This window comes from Acanthochromis polyacanthus, chromosome 7 (assembly GCF_021347895.1).
Source record: "Acanthochromis polyacanthus isolate Apoly-LR-REF ecotype Palm Island chromosome 7, KAUST_Apoly_ChrSc, whole genome shotgun sequence".
NCBI lineage: Eukaryota > Metazoa > Chordata > Actinopteri > Pomacentridae > Acanthochromis > Acanthochromis polyacanthus.
The window spans coordinates 6,518,617-6,541,605 of NC_067119.1; the positions used below are offsets into that span (position 1 = coordinate 6,518,617).

The 22,989-nt window shown below is 38.3% G+C and overlaps 1 protein-coding gene and 1 long non-coding RNA gene across 2 annotated transcripts in view; one reads left to right on the forward strand and one right to left on the reverse strand.

The window, feature by feature from the left end:
• npffr2a (neuropeptide FF receptor 2a) overlaps window positions 1-10,789 on the forward strand; it is a 51,112-nt gene extending 40,323 nt beyond the window's left edge. Inside the window, exon 4 of the mRNA XM_022202582.2 lies at window positions 1,490-10,789. Within this exon, the coding sequence (XP_022058274.1) occupies window positions 1,490-2,342 (853 nt within the window). The 3' untranslated portion in view covers window positions 2,343-10,789. The remainder of the gene's footprint in view (window positions 1-1,489) is intronic.
• Window positions 10,790-19,473: 8,684 nt separating this feature from the next.
• On the reverse strand, window positions 19,474-22,239 carry LOC127534829 (uncharacterized). Its single transcript, XR_007943406.1, has 3 exons — window positions 22,155-22,239; window positions 21,272-21,345; window positions 19,474-20,725 (listed from the first exon to the last, which is right to left on the reverse strand). It is a non-coding gene; the product is annotated as an uncharacterized LOC127534829 (long non-coding RNA).
• Window positions 22,240-22,989: the final 750 nt, after the last annotated feature.

Below are 22,989 nucleotides of genomic sequence, written 5' to 3' on the forward strand. Positions count from 1 at the left end.
ACGACTGAGATGTTGCCTGGTGTTTCCACTTATAATCTCTGTTGTAAGCTGTCAAATACTAGCAAAAACGTCCCAACCAGAAGGCGATGGATCCTACATTTTGCACAATGCAAACTCTCTCCAGAGGTACATGTTATAGAAGTAACTGTTCACTCTGAGCTACAGAAGTCCTGACAGTTTTACACATGAAAAATAAAGTGATTCTCAAGTGTAAAATTGCCTTTTTAGGTTTGTTCTGATTAAGTCATTTCCACAGGAATAAGAGCATTTTCTGTGAAATCAGGATGCAGTCACAGTTTTAATGTGAGCTCTAACTGATAAAAACATTTGTTGACATGCAGGCTTGCATGCGTTTAGCAAAATAAGCTAGAAGCAGGAGGGAAATGCTCAAATGTTAGATTTGGTTGCAAGAAAGTACTATTAATGAAATATTTATCAAAAAGATTTTGGCTTCTCATGACTAAATGAACATGATCAGCTGCAATGTTGATGTGCAAAACAGCCCGAGTAGAGAAAATCATTTGGTTTCACTTTGGGTAAAACTGGCATTAGAACCCCTCATTTCAATCATTTCAAAGTGATCTTTTGGTCACACACCTGCTTAAGTTGTTGCACTGCAGTAATTCAATGGAGACTAGAGGCTGCTCTGAGCACAGCTGCTCAGCTACTGTAGCTTTCATGTGAGGAGCATTAATAAATAATATGGAGGCATTTTGGGTACAGTTTTATTTATATTTATATTTTATATTTTTGATAGATGTATCGAAATCAGGAGAGGATTATTTCAAGTCATATTAAGATGAAAATTAGCATATTAGCAGGAATATAGCGCAACATGGAATGAAAACAGCGCTCTGCTTGTTTAAATGTGAAAGTGTAATAAAAATAAATTGTCTCTAAATTCAACAAATAATCATGATCTAAATATTCATTGTGCAGCTGCAGTCAGTCCTATGGAAATATTTTTTGCTACAGAATGGACGATGTTGCCCATAAACTGGTACTCTTTTGGCAGTATCTCACAATTGTTGCCACAACACCAACAAACACAGCCAAATTGTCTGATCATTTTAATCAGCACCACAAAGCTCTGAATGAGGAGTGCAAAGTCAGATTTTAATGCCATCCAAAGCAAACAACTATTTCAGATGTTTTTCACGTTCCAAGCTGTTTGCACAAAGAAGTTCTTACAATAAAAAGTCAGTTTTCAGCCTTTATAAAATGATTTTTTGCCATTTATGCAGATGTAAATCTGTGCAAAATCATTGTAATCAGAGTTACTGAAATTATCTGATAAAAATTCTTGTTTTTTCATGTCACAGTAAAACAAAACATCAAAAAGTTGTTTCTTTTGTCCTCATTTAAGATGTACAGTAACGTGAATGTGCCATTTGAAGCAAATGTTCTATGACAGACCTTTTCTTGTGGAAAGTATATATTCCTGTAGTCATACATCTTAACTATCCTGTGTTTCTTTTTTATAATCCAGATTCAGATGCATCGTCTACCCGTTCAAGCAGAAGCTGACCATATCCACAGCCACCTTGATAATAGTCATTATCTGGGTTCTGGCCATATCCATCATGTGTCCCTCTGGGGTGATGCTTCAAGTGACCAAGGAGCAAACCATCCGCGTGCTACTGGGCTATGACAACAAAACAACTCCTTTTTACTGGTGCAGGGAGAACTGGCCCAACCAAGACATGAGGAAGATTTACACCACTGTCCTGTTTGCAAATATCTACCTTGCCCCTCTCTCCCTGATTGTGATCATGTACGCCCGGATCGGCATTACGCTTTTCAAAACGGCGGTTCCGACGGGAGGAAAGCCGGGCCATGACAGCCGCCACACTGTGTCCAAGAAAAAGCAAAGGGTGATTAAAATGCTTCTAATAGTTGCTCTGCTCTTCATCCTTTCCTGGCTGCCACTGTGGACCCTCATGATGCTGAGCGACTATGCTAGCCTGACTGAGCAGCAGTACAGAATCATCAACATTTACATCTACCCCTTTGCCCACTGGCTAGCCTTCTTCAACAGCAGCGTCAACCCCATCATCTACGGCTTCTTCAACGAGAACTTTCGCAGAGGATTTCAGGCGGTGTTCAAGTTCAGCCTGTGCGCGGCGGACGGACAGCGGAGGAAAACCTATTCGCACAGGCTGCAGGGAAACTCTGTGCTCCCAGCTAACAATGTACAAACCTCTCTGGAACCTATTTCTCTCAACAGCCTGGATAAGAACATACCCAGGCGAACCAATCACGCCACGGAGCAGGACTTGGTCATGGAGGACCTGGAAAAGGGATCCTGCAGCAGCGGCGGTGTGACTGCAGTGTCTATTTGAAGACGCACACATTCTTCAAGGTGATAAGGAAAGATTCCCAAACCCAAGTCCTCACTGTGCCTAAGTAAACTGCAAGGCTCATTAGAAAAGCTTTGAAAAGCTGATGTTTATATGTAATTTACCCAAGGCGATTTCAGTGCCGTGAAATCAGATGAAACTGAAGAAAAGAGATGTAAAGCAGTAATTTATCCCTTTCATTTAGCAAGCCACTCCACAGCGATAACTCTGGAAATAAACACACGTCTTTAGAGGAAATGCTCCCTTTAGATGTTAATCTTTACTCATCACCTTTAAGGCAAACAATGTATGTTGCACATACTGTGTTAAAACTTAAAGCAGGTTGTGCTGTTGGGATTGTAGCTATCAACAAAGGGAGAACAAGACAGAAAGCTCCTGTTATTTGGTGCAAATTCAACTAAAACCAGTTGATAGTGCACTGATAACAGGCTACTGTCTTACTCCATGAAATACCTTAAAAAATCGTATGTATAAATGTATAAAGATGCATCAGACATGTAGATTATGTACTATGATACATGCAGAGCAGATTTTAAGTCACTTCTACAAACAGAATTCTAGTCATCATTCACTGCTGTTAAGAATCACATGTACAGCAGTAAATGTGACACATTAATGGAAAAAACAATATGTGGCCTGCAAAAAAAAGTTGCTTCATCTATAAAGCACACTTAAATAATAAAACAATGCACACAAGGCCTGAGGGTCAAACGGCTCAAACTTGAAAAACAAAAGCAGGAGCTGAAACATTTACACATCTGTAATAATGGTTTTTCACACCAACAACTGTCTGTATAATAAGTGCAGAACTTAAACCACAAGAGATTATTTTCAGCTGTTGAATTAACGTCACTCATGTCAGAGAATGAGCTGACCTTCCAGACTGACGAGTTTCAATAAAACAGCATTTTGAAATCTTACTTTTAAGATTTGTTAATGAAACCGCAGCAGACTTAGTTGAAGGAAATTAAATCAAATGTTATGTGAAGGCTGAGAGAAACTTTAAATATTTTACAATCGGTCTGTTCGATAACTAAAACTAATGCCCGACAGTTAATGAAGTATTGATTTGTTAACGTTGAAGCGCTACAGCCTTCAATTATAAAGTTGTTCCTGCTAATAGAGCAACTGTGGAGACACTACGGACATGTATAATAAGCAGCAAACCAAACAACATGTCAACATAAAAGTAAAGGACTCATTCTTCAGGCCACACACATATTAACACTAAATATTAGTTGTTGCTTTTTCACTGGGCTTAAAATTATGATTGTACGTGCACCATCAACTTACAAATCAGACTTTTCATGCAGCTTTTTTCTCCTGAAATCTGCTCTGCAAACATGTACGTAAAAGCGTAACGATGCTCGACGAAACATTATTTATTCATGAATATCTCATGAGACTGCTAAGAATGTGCCATGTAAATCTGAGATTAAAAGTTCTGCCGTTATTTTTTATCTCTATGAACAGTAAAAATGGGGGGGAGGGGATAAAACGGGGTTCTCAACACGTGTATCGTCCTGCTGTAAATATGTGTTACAGAGTCTAAAGCTTAGATTACAAGTGATAGTGTGAATCTGTTTGTCCGTGTGAACTGACTATTGGGGAAATTTCTGCAGGGTAGTGTATTGAATTTGTACAGCAAAGCCACATTTTGTTAAAACAGGTGACAGGAGGTACTCTGGCAGCCATAGTGGAGATCTATTTAAATAATGGAAGGATGGCAGCTTTTTGAGTCATTGGAGAGTTACAGATGGAAAAGAGCGCTGCCAGCAGAGTTGAGAAAAGATGTACAGGAGTGCCAACAACTCAGCCGAGTCATATGGTATTCAGGTAGTCAGAAACATCAGGTTGTAGTCAGTAACATCCTGAAATTAAAATAACTAAAGTCCAGGCAAATCCAGGTAAGTTTTTAGTAAGTGTTAGCTGAAGTGTAGGATGACAGGCTAAGCTACTATATGCACAAGAAAACGTAATCTCACTCATTCATTCTATCTTCATTTAAACTAAGAATACGTGATGCTTAGGTCTTATTTACAGTGAGAAAATAAAAATATACATACAGCAAAGCTAACAGAATAATAAAAACACTAAGAATAATTAGTGTTTAAGTCTCTGAACTCTGAGCAGATTATGGACATTTTCTGCTACCTTCACATTTTTACTCAACTCCTTTTTCACTGAAAGTCCTACACTTCTATGGAAACAGCACAACTATGGCTAGAAGGAGAGAATTTAAAACTGTTTCAATGCAGAATGACGCGGGTATGTTGCCATAAAAATCACACAAAAAAAATGTTGAATTTCTTTGATTTTGCTACATTTGAAAAAGTGTGGAATCGAGATAAACAACATTTTTCCAAGTGCCCACAGGTGTTATCAATACTGGAAAAAAGAGCAATTCTGTTTATTATATTTTCTACTTTTATTTTAAATTTGTCCCCATACTTGTCTCCTATCTGCCTGCAGTTCAGCTGAATATTCCCTGAATATTGTGTCACCTCTGAGTCACTAATGGCTTCACAGTGATGCAGAATGTTTATTATTTCACAGAATCTGGTTGGAGCACATGGTTTCTTTATAGCAAAATTTTGAAAGACACGGAAAGCTTCATACATCACACATGATTAGTTCAAAAACTGTTGTACGCTGGAAAATCTTGTGTTACAGTTTCTGACTTTGATAAATGCTGTAATTTTGGTGATTTTTCTTTAAGATAAAAAGAATTTCAAAGTCTTCTGGTGAGCTTGGAGGTTCAGAGGGGTAAAATTAAATGCATCGACTAAAACACAAACAGCTGGAGGTTAAATAAGAAAACTAAGAACCTAACGGCCCTATTGATAAAAATGAGTCAAGCCTTAGATTGTTCTGCAGGTTATTCCGGGTTGCAGGTGTACGAGCTCAGTAAAAACAAACAGCACCTGCAGCATAATCCAATCTTTTGAACAATTTTGATAAGGGTCCAAGTTAAAAGAAAGCAACCAAACTGTAAATAAATAAGTTCTACTCTCTGTTCTGCCTTACAGAGAGGAAGGACAGCTCACAGTGAAGATTATTCTGATTGTCAGCAATGATAAAGCTTAATCCAGAGTGACAGAAAGTGTCCAAGGGCCTAAGAGTGACAGCCGATGCATGTATGTATGTAGAAAATGTCACCACACATACATTAACAGAAACTACGGACCAATTTTGAACCATTGAGTACTGAACAATGTGCCTTTATAATGTACTACAATTCAGTTCCAACATTGTGTCAGTTGCATAAAATCCGTTTATTCCAGATCAACCTTTAGCTTTAGTCTACATATGTAATGTCTGGAAAGGTCAGGAGCAAATTAGGTCTGAATCAGTGGAACCGTTTCTACGCAGCAGGTTTCAGCTATTCGCCTCACAAAGAAAAGTTCTGCACCGACACCGCTGTCATGTTTGGAAAAGAAAACAGGGCTCAGTCGGTGCTGAAGGACTTTGACACCTGTCGCGGGCAGACACATTTACTCTTGAAAAGTTGTGCACAAAGATCATCAGTCATCCAGGTCATTGGAAAGCCACACTGAGGCTCGTTTTTCAAAAGCAACTGAACTTTCTGTTTGGTGGCAAGGACATTTTGCCACTTATTCGAGTGACTGCGTCCCTCCTGTTGACCGGTGGGGAGCCTCGGGCGTTTCAACCTGTGTGACATTTAAGTGACATTTGATGAGGTCAAGTGCCGTCATATGACAGCCAGAGTCACGGAAATTAGATTACGGATTATTAGCCTTCCTTTGAGAAGTCTGCTTTGAGATCACTGATGTGCTTTAAATTCACAGAGTGCAGTCTCTACAGGGACCTTCACTGTGGCACCAGACAAGGCTGCTGAGAGTTTTCTGATAGCTGCCACTCTCAATACTGTACTGCAGGCAAACGCTTGTTCTGTTTTCATTACTCATTCTGCGTGCTGGGACCTTAACATCTCCGGTGCAAAGGCTTCATGTCACTTCTTGGGTATGGTGGTGTGATATGTTGACACACGGAGCAGCAGAGCCACTTTGTAACCCTGATTTGACCCCTTTTTGTAGAGACTTGCGTATCCTTACTGAATACATCTCCTCACTTGGGCTGAGTGCCACTATCTATTATACATCATGAAAGAATTTATTATCCAGGGATTTCTCTGCTTCACTGACAACCTTGAGACCCCGTTGATACCGCTAGTTATAATTAGATGTGATTCATAAAGTCTCAGGAACATGCTGAGTGCATCTGTGAGGGCTATTTTATAGGCTACAAAGCGATACGGATCATAATAGTTGGGTTTCAAAAGTAGATAACTGAATCTGAAGCAGCATCATATCTGAAGCATTTTGAGCTGCCTTTAAAAACCCACTGTGCATTTGAAAAGCATCTTACTTATAAAGAGAATTACCAATGCGACACCATTTGTCAAACCTAGAGACTGTAAAAACAAGGAAATGTTTTAATTGTCCGACAATCTGAACTAATCATCTTTGACGTGCCATTCTGTTGGGAAACTAACTAAATGGAAGCCGACTAACTAACTAAACGAACATTACCTTATTCTACAGGTCTGATTTTTAAAATTCCACAAAAAATGAACCGTATGCTCTAACCAGATCCTGTAAAAAACAAAAAAATCTGTGCTTCTTTGTATCAAGGAGAAGTCATTAGTGACTGAGCTGAGCATACACAGCGCAAAGAAGTACTGAAGCCGATTAAAAACAGTAGTACAAATGTATAGTATGCAGAGTCATCATTTTGTTTCCAGTATTGGTAACAGCTGCAGAGGTGGAGATGTTTGATTTTTGTAAAATAAGTAATCAAAGAAATTTAACTTTCATTTTCCTTTGTTTAAGATTTATGGAAATTTAACCACGATATAATGAATTAAAGACAGTTTTGAGCGCTCTACTTCTAGCCATAGATGTACCGTTTCCACAGAGATGCAAAACTTTATATTGCAGTAAAAAATACACTACGTACTTATGGTTCAGAGGGTTAAATGTAATTTGGTTAAGGTTAAGTTTGAGAAGTTTGGGCATCTTTTACCAACTCAAAATCTAGGTCCAAGGTGCCGCCGGTGGTATGCGGCCCATTTTCACAGACCTAGTTAGGAATGAGCCACAGCATTTAAAAAAAATACATCAAAAGGTCATGTTAGTTTGTTGCCTTTATCATCCTCACAGACGTGGCTAGACATTGTGAGATATTGGACATGTGCACATTTTAACCTGCTTTACTTACACCTGCAAAACCTCTTACTGCAATCTTTTTAATTACATGCTTTGCTTACAGAGAAATAAATCAGGGAACACCGATAAAAAAAAAAATAACCACCTTATGGCACAAAATCAAGAATAGGACGATGCATTTGATGCCAACTTTCAACATTCATACTTCATAAAGTATTGTAGTTCAATACTCAACATTTCCTACCAAACCAAAATACTTTTCTGTAAAATTGTAATTTTCAAATGGTTTTCCAACAGCTGCTATGTTTTTTTTCTGGGTTTCAAGCAGTCATTTACATTACATGTTTTCCTGCCAAAGACATCAGGGGTATCTACAATAATTTAAAAACACTACCAGACAGCTGTTAACTCTGGAAGCCCTGCTCGCCACACACTACTTCAGCACACACAGGAAGTGTGAAGGTCAAGTAATGAATGTAATGCAACTGTACGTTTTGGTGCCTGTGGTGAAAAACAAATCCTACACGTATGGGTGAATTACTGTGAACTTCTTTTTGGTACCTTTGTACAGTTTGCATGTAAATAATGTACTAGCATGTGCAGTTTTTGTGTCTGCACCTACGTGCTCGTAAAAAATGTTAAATGATAAAATCCATTTGCTAGGACACAAATGCAGATAGTTTTTATAGAAAGGAGACAGTAAGCTTTCACTGAAAGATAGAAAGTAGACGCTGTCCTATTTAATTGTGAAGGGCTAATCATCACATTATCTATTACCTCTGTGATTGTCAGCACAAATTAGAACTTCGAGGATTATACACAAAGCTCTCAGTGGAAAGAAAGGCTCAGTGCTGCTGCTTGGTGGCGTTTGTGAAATAAAGGCCATTCTCTTTGCACATAACCTGCTGTAATTTGCTACACGTGAAGGAGAGAGAATTTAATTAAGAGGAAGTTTAAAATGGCAAACTGCTGTGCCTCTGGGAAAAGCAAATTCCCATAATGAAATAAAATTTCAAACAGATTTTGCTTTAATCCTGTGATACACTTTGGAATATAGTGTTGGTCAAGTGATCACATTTGCATCCATGGACAACGAAGACAGATTTGCTTGATAGAAGCAGTAAATTGAATATGAAATGAAGCAAATAAAACATCTGCTGATTTCATTTCTGACCACATCTATGTGGCACACGGCATTCTAACTGCCTGATGAATTATGTGCCGCCTTACTGGGGATCACCGAATCCCCACACAGCACTTACTACATACCAACGCTATATTTGCGCTCTCAAATAATTTGCTTCTTGTTGGCTAAAACACTTTGTAAATTATTGTAGTTTTGCTAAGACATGTGGGTCGGGACAAATAGTCTGTGCTTTTGCTTTGTCGATAAGCGTGATGCGAATTGAAGAGAGCAACATCTGTGCTCCGAATTCATCCTGGCGTGGCGCTTTACAGTTCCTGGAAGTGTTTTCTTTCAAGACTTTTGAACCAGTGAGCGCTGATGAATCATGATTCTGACATTGTAGTGGGATTTGTTTGTTTGTTTTAAGCAAATACAGGGTTATTCTTTACTATGTTTTTTAAAATGTCTGAGAAAAGATGACAATTTGTCAGAAACAATTCCCTAATGTCTATAGTTTGCTAATTTCTGTTTTTATACTGCAGTGTTGTCCGCTTGTGTAGTGAAAATTAGCATATGTTATTTAAATGACGGGAAAACTACAAATTTATTTAATTAATTGACCAACTAACAGCTTATAATGCAAGTATAGTAGTAATAGAGAATCATTTCTGACAAGTTCTTCTTTGACTCTTCTGATTACTTCTCGCTCTACCGTGCTGAAAAGCTGATGCTTGCCTTCTGTGTCTCTGTTCTATATACTCTCAGTGACCAGAAAAAAGGGAGACTCCTTAACCTTGAACAGAGCTATGAGGAGTTGTGGCAGACAATTCCTGTACTGTCCTAGATTTTAAAAAGCAGGATTGAATAGGTCATGCAATGCGCTGACATTATTTGCCATGAATGTTCTTTGAAATATTCCTTGGGTGTCTTTGTGTTGTGGCGGGATCAATGTATTCTCAAAAACAGTATTTGATTGCATGCAATATTCAGCTGCTGAAGTTTAAATCAACATTATGTTGGGTAGATGCTTTGAAGTTTTATCCTACGTCATTATTAGTTTGTATGACTGTAAAAATGCGATAATTTTATATTTTATTTAAAAGGTCCCACATCGTGCACCTTTCAGCAAATCAAAGAAAGTCTCACATGTTCACAGAATGTGTCGTTTAAATTATTAGCAAAAAATACTGCAAAGATAGTTCATTTTACAACGACTGTAACTTCTACTTTTAGCCTTGTTCTCAGGGTTGTTTCAGTGTCTGCATCTTTAAATGAAGCTGAGCTGCTGCCGTCCCTGCCCCCTTCAGGAAGAAGACTCTCTCTGCCTGACAGCTGATATAAACACAAACAACTACCATCATTTGATAGTTGTTTGGTGAATTTGTCTGATGCTGTTGCTAGGTTTGGAAACATGTCATTTTAATGGGCTGCATTTCAGTCACTATTTTATAACTGGCCAGCATAACTGTTGCCCGCATTATGTGCTTAAACTAAGGATTTTCTAACTGTGGGGGTAATGCCATGACTAATCCACTGGATCTTCAGGTCCTCAGATGCTGGCAGTGCATGAAGACTCTTGTGTTCACTCTTGCAACCAACAGCAGATCATTTGGTTTACTGTGTTGGTGACTCGACACATTTTAGCGCAGAACACGCTCTAGAAAGTAAATAAACTTGACTAACTGCAGGGTAGTTGCTCATTCTAAAAGGCTCGCTTTAAAAGTGGCAGCCAGTGAGGGCCCAGTGATGGTGGAAATATTTAGGTTAGATAACTTAATTAATTCCTCAGAGAAACACTAGACCCATGAACCAGGTTGAAGGCCTAATGTTCCCCACAATAGGAGCAGAGGATTTGTTGTTCTGGTTACTGAGAGTATATTTTCTTTAAAAAAAAAAAAAAAAAAAAACTTTTTTGTTTTGATAATTCTGTATGTAGCAAGTATTGAATCAGTGGGAAAAAGTTGTGATTGTGTGTATGCTTTTTAAACTTGTCAAACACACTTCTGTCTTGCCTTTGTATCAAGAGATATTTTATGTGCCCAATGTGTGAGGGTACGTCTGTGTTCTTGTGAACAGCAACATGTCCAAATTAATAAAGATATTGTAAGTACTAACATCCGTCTGTGGCACAGATATTGACTCGGTGAGAACAATCCAAAGAAACTCTTCAATACATTCACAGTAAATAGTCTGGTTCATCACCAACAAAACTTCAGCAGCTTCTGAAATCTATACATGAATCTTTCATCACTGCTCAGATCCATTAACTCTTCATCAAAGAAATGATCTTTTCTTGTAAGCACGAGGAAGCAGATATAAAACCAATCAGAGCAAAAAAAAAAAAAAAAAAAAAAAAGTAATTTGCCTTAATATCAGTTACTGTTAAGATTCTGTTTGCATTAGACAGCATGTTGTATTCATGGGCTAGAGATACATACGGAGGAATTAAGACTCTTTAAAAGCCTTTTAAAAACTACTTTGATGACATTAAGCACCACATATTTACAGAATTCAAAATATTTTTTTTTAGATTTCACAGTTTGAGTTTTTAGTGATTCCACAAACTAAATGTTAACATAAAATATCACATTAATATTTTTAGATAACACTAAAACTAAATATGCAACAAGTGCATGCATAAAACAGCTCACCAATAAGTCATCTTCTTAATAAAAAGTCTTCAAAAGTCTTCACATTTGCAGAGATTCTTTAAATTGTCGCTACCAATACGACAGAAAACTGAACATCCACATTAAATTCAATACCAAAATGACAGAAGAGGATATTTTGGTGACTCCAAAAGAGGTTTTAATTGAGCGCCAAGAGAAAAATCACTGATGTCATGATAAGAAATAAGAATAATTTCCACAGCAGATTTAAACAATATTTAAGGCTACATATATTTTGTTTGTGTTTTAAATGTAAAGTTAACAGCTTAAGCTCACTCTGATTGAATTCAGTGCATAGATTCACATCTGAAACAAAGTTGCTTAGATAAGTTTGAGGCTGATTTACACTTTTTTATACTGTGACTGTTTGGTTTGTGAGTGGGACGCTGCCAAAAAGCAACACTGACACAGATTAAGGCTGATCACTGGGAATGAGATGGGATTCAGCCAAAGTAAGCTGCTGCAGGGAGGTCAGCAGACACAAAGTACAGCGGATACAAACTGAAAATCCTCTAAAAACAAGATGTCATCTGAAGTGAAGGAGCTTGTCAGTCACATTCAGATTCAGTTAGTTCTTCACAGTGGACTTTTTGCTACTTATTTCAGTGTTATTCGTGCAGTTTTTATATCTGGTCTTCCTGTTTATTTACTTTATCATGAATACAACAAATTTCACAAGAACTAATGCTTTCCTATTAAGTCATCAACAAAATGTGACAGTGCCTGTTTTGCTATAGCACTGTAAGTACTGCAGATAGCACATAACATCATGTGGAGTGGCAGTGGTGAGAGCAGGTGCAGCAGCAGCAGGTACACAAACACTGCAAAAACCTCCAAAGAGTCGTATAAAAAGATAATTTTGAGTGTAATGATAAGGGGGAAGTTAACAACCAAAAGCCAGCATGCAGACTGTATCACAGAGCAGTTAGAATGAAGGGATGAAACACCTTAAACCTATCTAAGAAGAGATCTGTACTACAAAGCAGAATGTGAGGTTAGCGGGGTAACTTCAGATTTGTGTATTAAAAGGCTCATCAAATGACCAGTCAGTTCTCCTGGAAAATGGCACCAGCTTTCCTGGAAGATCCCACGGAGCAGTGCACAGATAGTAAAACGGTAAGATAAGTTTTTAGAGCTGCAATCAATTTCAAGGGCTTTTAATTGACGTTTATATGCCGTTGAAGAGCGATATAGTCCTAGAACAGAAACTGACTGAAAACATTAAAGCCTTACAGCCTATTTATTGACCTTATAAGATTAGCAATATGTCTGCTTATCAGTTTGAATTATATATGCAGACCCCAGGGGTATATAAGTTGTCATATTTTTTGATTTACAATTGGATTTTTCAGTCCCTTTAGGTACTTATCACCCACATAGTTGCCATCTCATACACCAAAGCTTATTTGATTCCAACCAGGTTTGTGGTGTATATATTGAAAAAACATTTGGGGTCCATGACGACCCCAGTCAGACTCCAGCTGGACTGTGCATCTTTTATTTATGTATGTTTGTGTTATGTTGCTCTTGTGATGACTGCTTCAGTTGCATTGTGTTTCATTTCAATTCAGAAGTTCCTACACTAGTGCTGTAAGCAATACACGTTTGTAATCATCAGTAGTAATTTCATTGTTTCTCTCTATAGACAACATGTGTTGGGAAAATACACATTGAGAGAATATGGAGAGGTACAGAAATGTGAAACAGATGAAATACTACGGGGGTCCAGGTTTTGCCACGTGTACTGATGACGGCTAATGGAATGTACAGTTCTAATTGTAATCAGATCTGGTTCCGTGCTAATTTGGTAGTGATATTGATTGAACATTCACAGAGTCTGCATTTTTTTTTTTTGCAGTTTTCCATCCTGCTTTTGCTACTGCAGCTGTATTACTTTTAGCCTGTATTATGTGGTTAAAATCTTAATGTTTCTTCAATATTATAGGTTGCTCTTTGTATAGAAATAAATGCCACTTGGACGTCAAAAGAAGCTTCAAGGTGCAGGCGTCAGATCAAAGACAGGCGTTCAGATCTGTGCACAGCTCAAGGGGAGCGAGTGTCAGTCATCAAAATGTGCAATTAATGGTATGTGCAGTAATGGCAATAATACTCTACAAACATCACCCACAGAATAAACAATGGGCTCTTGTTTAGGCTAACTGTTGCATGCTGTGCTGCTGTGTGTTGTGTTCTGGTTCTGCTCCCTCTTTCCAGCGTCTCCAGGTTTCACATTTCGCCCTCCTTCGGCAGGTGGTCGATCACGGATGTCTCTACGTTGCTCATTATTTCCAGGGTAGTTAGAGCCACTTTCCAGAGTTCAGAATGCACGTTTCTTACTCATCTCTGCTAGCAGGAGGGCGTTTGATGCACTTACTCCTTTCTATTAAATGAAGGCTCTTTGATGTGCTTACTCCCGTCTCTTGGAGGAGACAGTTTTTGATCCACTGACTCATTCCTTTTTGGGGGGAGGTTGTTTCACTTGCCTTATTTAAGCCCTACAATATTCCATCATGGTTGATTCTTTTTTATTTTGTGGAGGAAGCTAGATATTGCATTGCTTCTTCTGATTACCAAGTAGCTCCTGGCACCTTTTTTCCCCCAGTTGTCTCTCTTCCTCTTTCAGCTCTTTTTGCATTTTAATGCTTTGACATCTATGTGTGAAAACAAAGAAACTGCTATTCTATCAATATATGTATGTATATATTGACAATGCTTATATTACACACTGATGAAAACACATCCATTCAATGCTTTTGCTATAAAATTACTAATTCTAGAAGATATCTCCCATTTATTGATTCTGTAATTTTCCATGAAAAACTACAGAATTAATACTTATTTTTCTGTTAATTGTGTCTACTTTTAGCAACATATTTTCAATAATAAACCTAAATGTTAAAGTTTTATATAGTTCATTGCTATAAATTACTTTGTAGAGTGACATAATCTGAAAACAGAAATTGATTAAAATATCTATAACCTGCATGGTGACCTTGGCAAAAAACTGCTGGCAAGTTTGAAAGATGTTTTATATCATTAAAAAAATGTCATTTATATATTTAATAAGAATGAAATTACTAAACAGTATCAGTGTCAGATTTCACAACTCTTGATGTTAAAGTATCTGACAGTTTTAATTTTTTTAAACATCCAAAAGTACTATGAGGCAACATTTACTGGCCAGTTTGAGGAACCTTCATAAGCATGAATGAAGGTACATTCCAGAAGATACCAGTGTAACCAGTTGGTGGAAACATTCACAACTTTGTATAAGAAACAAACATGAACATGTCAAAATAGGTTTGTTTTACACTAATCTGTTTCTCTTCTGAATATATCTGTGGTACGGATTTATTGAAATAACATTATTTGGATTATACACTTTTCATTTGTTTCCAAACTTCTGGGTCTCCCTGTATACATCACACAGATTTACAGGAGTTATTTTACTGCTGTAACATCCTCCCTCAGCCAGTCTGTTCAGTGTATTCCTTCTAGATCTGATAAAGCTTTAGTTTAGGACACGGTCAGAGTAAATGGTGGCACAAAATGACATGGCCCCAATTTCCCACTGGAGCAGTGAAAGCATCTATGCAACACCCAGCGCAACGGTATTAAAATAATCACCATTCCCTCCTTTGACCACGGCTCCATATTTGGTCAGAATCACACGGCCATACAGTGTACTGATTCACACAGGACAGTGAAAGGGCATTTTTCCTCATCTTGTTTGTCTTATTCATTAAGCCTAGGGGAACAACTAGAATGTCTGCGCCCCTCCGTTTCACTGATCACACTTTGTGAAAGGCAAACACTAGGGAGATAACACTACTTATGGCTGGAAGGCTGTTCCAATCACAGCAAATTCAGTTTTCCAGATACACCACCGATGCCACAAAAAAAAAAAAGAAGAAAAAAAGCTCATATCAAAGGATGAGGAGGAGACGAGATGCTATTTGCCTCACTCACATTATGAGCTCATCAGCCGACCTCACCAACTACACATACAATAGATAAGATAGATAAGAGACTTTATTGATCTCACAAAGGAGAAATTTACTGTTACAGGGCTCTTAGGAACAGCAATCAGCATGCTGATAACTGCTATTCAGTGGTAGCTGCTGGAGTACTAACAAGAAACTCACCACTCACTGATTCAACATTCAGGCTTCCCTGGCATCGCAAATCATGCATTTTAACGCAGCCAAATTTACAATACGTTTTCTGTTTCTGCTGCTAGACATGGGAAAATGTGAAATTAAATGACAGCTAAAAAGGACCATATTAAACAGCACATTTCCAATTTTGTAGCAACGTTAAAGGTAAAATTACTACTTGTGGTCAGTGCAGTGCTTCATAAAAATGCAGATAATGAAAGCAGCTGTTCTGTTACATTGGCTACTGGCATTTTAAATAAGTGATGAGTGCAGTGATCCACATGGAGGCAACTGACTGTTTATCTGCAATCTGTGGTAATGACGATACAACACGAAAATATAGACAACTGTCTAGTCCTAGTTACATAGTCGAATATTACTATGGTAATATTCGATCAGGAGCAATTAGGGGTTCGGTGTCTTGCTCAGGGACAGCTTGACATGAGCACGACGGGCCGAGGATCGAACCGGCAACCTTCCAGTTACAAGACGGCCACTCTACCCACTGATCCATGCCGCCCAAGAGCATCAAAAAGAACATGAATGTCTGCACCAAATTGTCGAAATGTTAAAGCCACAAACAATAGCTTTATTGTGGCACAAAAAGAAAAGTCAGGATTCATTCTTTGTTGCTACCATAAATGTCTGAATAAATTATAATGCCATTCCACTACTCCGGAAAGTAGCAGCAGCTGATTTTCTTGGTCATATTGTCATGAGAGTATTAATACTTTTTTGCGCAACTGTCCACTAAGATGGTCTAAATTAAATCAGTGATTAAAAGACAAATTTTTTATATACTCTTGATTTTAATTTGTATTTTTTAGCCATAAAAAAAGAGTGACTTGACTACTGCTCTACATGTTTCCGTCTTACATAAGCAGTAATACAAAGGCACTGCAGCAGAGCGATAATCATCCAACAGTAAATTCTCCAGGCTGACACAGGAAAATATAAAGTTTCTCTTTTCGGTGGCTTCACATCAGTCTTTTTTGATGTGGAGCTGCTCAGAACTCAAAAGAAGCTGACTCAAACACAGCTGTATGAAGTTGTCCAACAGCTAACAGCATTTCCAACCGCACTTCATTCCATTCAGCCATTCCTCATTGTTACATGAACCAAACTTCACTGCTGAAGAGGAAACAAAGCTGCTGCCACGAATCAACCAGTGCCAGGACAGATGGAGGAGCTGTAGGGGCAACAGCAGCAAACTGGGCTGGATGCATGGACACATATTGCCCAGCCAAGCCTGGAGACTCTACACTGAGATGCCACAACAAATGGGACTGACTCAGCTGGAGCGTGCATTGATTAATGGAGATCATTGTTTTACTAAAACATCAGTGTTTTGGAGCAGAACTGGCTGTAAAAATGAGCCCAAGAGGATTAACAAATTCATTCACAGAGTTGGCTTTAAGGCAAATGTGGAGCTTTCATAAGTCTTGGAGAGACTAAAAGTGTAGCAAAAACTTGCTCAAAAAATGTAACTGACTACAACAATTTATTGGACCAATGAGCACTGAACATTTGTGTAATTTTCTACAATCTGATAGATTTAGTGTAAAATAATCCCTCTAAAAAACACGAGACTGAGCAAAACAAGAACTCAGCACACATACGCAAATTAATAGAACTGGGGAACAGATTTCCTTTCATTTAAAGAAGTTGGGTTAGGCGTAGTATTCTATAAGGGGATGCAAATTTACCATAACAAGGCTGGAAAGACTGCATAATGACCAACTTTTCAGCAGTGAATTACTCTGCAGAGTGTTCTGACAAATGTTGATCAGGATTTACATTAAACAAAAGAAAATCCCTGGACGTGAGCCTGTCAGAGAGACTCAGCATATGTTACACCACATACAATAAGATCTAAATTCAACGACAGATCCATGCATCAGTCGCTGTGCAATTATGTCTTCAACACGGACCACTACAATTAACCCTGCATGCACTCTAAGACTGGCTGCTCAGGAGACATCCATTTGTTGGCTGTGGGAGTATATACTGAAGACATCAAGCTAGGGAAATTCAATCAAGGGCAACATCAACACCCCCAGCAGGCACACAGCATGTACATTAACCAATGTCTTCATTTACAGACCCAAGTGTGCTTTCACAAATAAAGAAGAAGAGCAAAGAAGGGCAATCTTTTTTTTTAAGCTGTATGTTATATATATATATATATATATATTTCTGGTCTTTTCTCCACAGGGAGTTGGCACACCCTTACCAAAATAATTTTCGTGTAACAGCTAAGGCTACACAATATACTGTTGCAGCGGCAATATAGCAGTATGTACATGTGGAAGACAAACAGCACAGGACGTGCAGTGTAAAGCCAAGCAAATGAACTGAAATGCATCATTCTCCAACTTCCATAGTTAATAATAATACCTTTAATTTATAACGCACTTTACAAATAAAATCTGAGAGTTCTCATTCTCATTTTCCATGACTAATCTACAACAGAAGTTACTGAATTAGTCTGAATTAAGAGTTATTGGATACACGAGTTCCAGCCATCCATCATGCATCATCGATACACCACATAATCTTCATTTAAGTCTCAGGGGACTGGAGTCTATCCCAGCAGACTTGGGTTGAAAGCAGAGGATACCTTGGACAGGTCACCAGTCTATCACAGGGCTACATATAGAGACAATCAATCACACTCGTATTCACACTTATGGACAATTTAGAGTCGTCAATTAACCTCACCATGTTTTTGGAGTGCGAGAGGAAGCCAGAGAACCCGGAAAAAAGCCACGCATGCACAGGAGAAGATGCAGAAAGGCCTGGATGCGAATCGGGGATCTTCTAGCTGCGAGGCAAAAGTGCTAACGACCAAACGACTGTGCAGATACACGAGTTATTTTTAAAATTTTGTTTAAGAAGCAGCTGGGTGACATGCAGGCTCCACGTGTTCACAGTAAAATGAGCAAGAAACACGGGAGAAATACTGAAAAGAAAGATTTAGTAGCAAAAAGAAACACAATGTCAGCAATATTACGACTTCAGAAAGGTTAATAGTTACAGAAAACACAATACAAGGCAACATAACAAGTGTGCTTAACCATTTAAATCTGCACAAATGTGAAGCCAGACACTATTTCATACACCATATGAGAAAGGTTGTAACCAGCTTCTTTCAGCTGTTTCTTTATTTTTTTTAGATGCAGAAGCACTTTCCCTGCAAAACACCTCAGTCATTCCACAATAACTACTTCTTTCCAAAGAATTATTCAAGTCACCTACTGAATAAATCAATATATAAGCAGAAAAACAAAATGCGGCGTCAGCTTTTCACAACATCATGCAGCCCTATCACAGCGCTTTACCATGCCAAAGCTACAGAATAAATTTGATTTGGACTAAAATTTTTATTAGTAATACCATCTGCAACACACAAGCTGTGTTTCTCAAATCTACCAGCCTCCTGCTGTCATTTAGCTAACCGTTAAAACAAAGAACTTTCTCCCTAAACACTAAAGCAGAAACAGTTTTCACAAAATCATGCCAACTTGTCATGAGACTCTGCTTGATCTATTCTGACCAACTGTGCAAATGCAACTTACTTTTTTCATGAAAAGTTTGCCAGTAAAAAAACAGTTTGGTGAGCAAAACAGTATGCGTGCAGCAGCTCCAGCTTGTCTCAAACATATTCAAAAGACAAATCAACTAATAATAATAATGCATTTTATTTGTGTAGCGCTTTTCTGGGCATTCAAAGACAATTCACAGGAAAAGGCCAAATAATAAAAACAAACAAATAGAATAAAGAGCAGGTATAAAAGCATTAAACAGTAAACATTAAGAGCGATCTTGAAGAGGGGAGTTTTTCTGAGGCATTTAAATATGTCTAAGCAGTCTCGATTGTACAGATGGAGAGAGGTCCAGAGGGTGGGAGCAGCGACAGAGAAAACTCTGTTCCCTGAGGACACCTCTTAGAAAGATTAAGCACTGCAGCCGTAAGATAAGACAATATCCAAACTTTACTGTTAACTCTTTAAAATCTCTTCAATGTTCATTCTCATTTAATTCACAGGGACTAGGCAACAACACAACCATTACAGTACATAATCATGCAAAATATACTGGGCTCTGTTATGTGTCTGGATGCTAAACTTACTACAAATACTAAGTATGGCAGAGGAGGTCAGTGTGCACAAATAAATCATATTACATAGGACGACATTCCTAGATCTTATTGGCATATGTAATGGTCACTTTGCTGCCCATAACGGAACGTGTGTCCTCAGCAATATCAACATAAGTTTAATATACAGTGTGCTGAACTTCTATTATCAGTCGAGCACTTACTGACTAAATAAGAATTTACAACACGTGTAGCAACAGATGTAAACAAAGAACCGGGTTTATGATCTTTATAAAACCAATAAATTGCCTTAATTGCCCTGAACCTGGTCCTCAGATTGGGATTGGTACATCACTAGCAGATGTTTTTGATTTCTTACTACCAGATTGGGAGAATTTTGATCTTTCTATTTGTTGCTCCGTCTCCATTCCACATTTCCCATCCCCTTGTTTCAGAACTATTCAAGTTGTTTTCCCATAACAGTCTGATTCAGCAGGAATGGACTGCTTTTGTAGTGGGAAGAAGAGTAAAATACATTTTTGAGAGTGTTGAAGGAGCAACTTGCCCTGCAAAAATGCACATAAAATGAATAAATGTGAGCGAGAGCGGCTGGAAACTTTCTTGCATTTCTAAAACTGGCTGACATCTTAACACCCAAAGATACCATTCAACCTCATTCCTTACTACTGTTGCGAAAGCCTTTGTGTCACATTTAATCTGAAAACCTGCAGCAGCGTCTCCGTATGTGCACAGCGCATTAAGGAATCTATGTACTGTGTTTGATCAAAGCTTTGTCAACAGAGCAGCCACAAACAAAACCCACGCAGAGGAAATTACTCAACTGGTCCTCTAATCCACATAATAAACTGTGCAGTGTTGATGCAGAGGCTCTCTGGCAGAAACACTTTGTCTTGTCATTCATTCTTACTGTAAACATTCTGGTGGATTTTCAAAATAAAGGCTGAGGAGAATGCAGGCGGCAAACTGTACAAAAAGAGATTTTGGGAAACACGAGGCTCATTTTCATTTCCTATTTTGAGGCTCCTCGTCCCCACAGTCCTCCATTCTATTGCCTGGAGTGCAGAGATTGATCTCAGCATGCAATCTTGAAGCATGTCTCAAATCCTAAAATGAATATAGAGCAGAGAGGAGGCTTGTCGGAGGAGTTATGAGCGAAGATGCACAGTTGTTTTCTCGCTGTATCTTTTGCAGAAGGTGTTTTGTATAAAAGTATAAAAGAGGCGTGACACAAAACATGTCAGGAGCAGGACTGACGAATGTGTATATAACAGATATCACTCAATCACAGATTATAACACTTGGATGACAATTTCCTGTCTCATTCTGACAGTATAAATCTGTGAAGAAGGATGGAATTTCTTGTAATAAAAGCAGGTGGCGTAAAACAATCAGCTTCAGCAGACAAAATCAAACAAAACGCTTCATAAGATATTTTTCGTTTCTCAAAAATCTATTTACAGACAGTTACTTTTTTTGGTTCTTAGATTGTTTTGCTTCTCTTTTTTGCATATGGAATGGCAAATACCACTTAAACTGCTGAGATTTCCACAAGCAGTTGCAACACATATTAAGATTTAAGTCGTCAAATAAGATCAGCCAAGGTTAAAAGAGAAAAAAGAGCCAACAACTGTACAAGCCTAAGGAAAATACCTTAAGGGAGCAGCTGTCCGTACATAGACTGGCATCAGCGCCTCTGCAAGATGACAAGACACAATTCTGAAGCTCTGCAACAGCAAACATCTTTAATCACACAAGATGCACCACTGATGTCCCGATATACACAACTTTTTCTACTGCCACTAACACGCTTTCAGAAATATCGCTGCTGGTATGGGTCCAAGAAACTTTTAACATACAGGACTGTTAAAATCTAGCTGATTGTAACAGCTGAAAACAACCAGAGAGATAAAGATGGCCACAGAAGTACAGAAGCAAAGATCACACGTGAGAAATGAGAGGAAAACAGTACAGAAACAGTCCGAAATTCAAAGACAGTTCAGTACGACTTTGACTATTAAAATGTGGCTACCTGTGGAGGTGCTAAACCATAGCTGTAGATTAGCAGCAGAATAAATTTAAAATGGCATTTTTGCAGCATGGTTAAATAAAAACCAGATATGTGGATGTCTTTTGTCTGTAAAATTTGCAAATACAATGGACTGCAACGCTCAAATTAGGAGCAAAGCCGTGTATCAGCAGCGACTAACAGCTCTTCGCATTTATATTTAAAAGAAAAAATAAGCACAGACAATTCTTAGAAAGATTTAGCACTGCAGCCTTCAGATGAGATCAAATCCAGACCGCACCGCTTCATTAAATTAATTTTCTATCAATGCAATACGACTCTTCCAAGCGTCTAATGAAGACTTAACATGCTGCATGTTAATATTCTGTACTTCTGCAAACAAATGCACCCATAATTAAACCCCACAGAAACAAAACAGAGCAATTCAAGCAAGAAAAGTTAAGAACCAATTCAAATCTGTATATTTATTTTTCATCACATTGACTCTTCTCCCCACATGGTTCATACCTTCTTTGTTTTGCTACCAACAACAACTCTTGTCCTGGAGAGGATCTCGACTGGGTGGGCAGTAGACTGGTCCAGTTTTCCAGCCTGAGAAGACACAAATGAATATTATAACAACCGTGGCATCACTCCATGTGAACTGAGATCTGCCTGACACTCACCAGGTCACTGATGAGGGGCCTGAACAGGCTAACAAGCAGCCAAGCTAACGAGAGAAACTGAGGCCGATATGGAAGTGTATGTTTCCTAAGATGGGGTACATTTCTTTCAATTAATGTTTGATTCATTTTAGTTCTCAAAAATCCTTTTCTTGTCCATCTCCAGGTACATAACCAAAGCAACATGAGGGCTGGGAACACTCTGGTGATGTATTATGGACCGAATTGAAAAACATCACCTACTGGTACACGACATCAGTAGTTCTGAGAAATATAATGTCCTAAAATCAGACCTCCTCCTCCTTTTTTCCATCTGGCTTCTTAGCACGGTGCTGGAGAGATGATGAGATGCTGTGCTGCTGATGACTGACATCACAACACTGTGTTGGTGAGAGCGGTGGCAATAATCACATTTGCCACAAAAAAAATAAAAATAAAATTGCAGCAGCAGTATGAGCTCATGAGTCATAATTTGAGATAAATAAAATAAAATAAAAAGACCCAGAACTGAAGAATAAAGGCTCACTGCTGTGGAGGCATTGTATGTTCAAGTACCGCTATAACAGAATATAATGAAAGCTCTTCACTTCTGTTATATGAATGCATATGCTCTAAATACTGAAGATGACTCGTTTTCGGATTCCTCCAAAAATTTTCGCCTGTGCAAGAGAATAATAGGC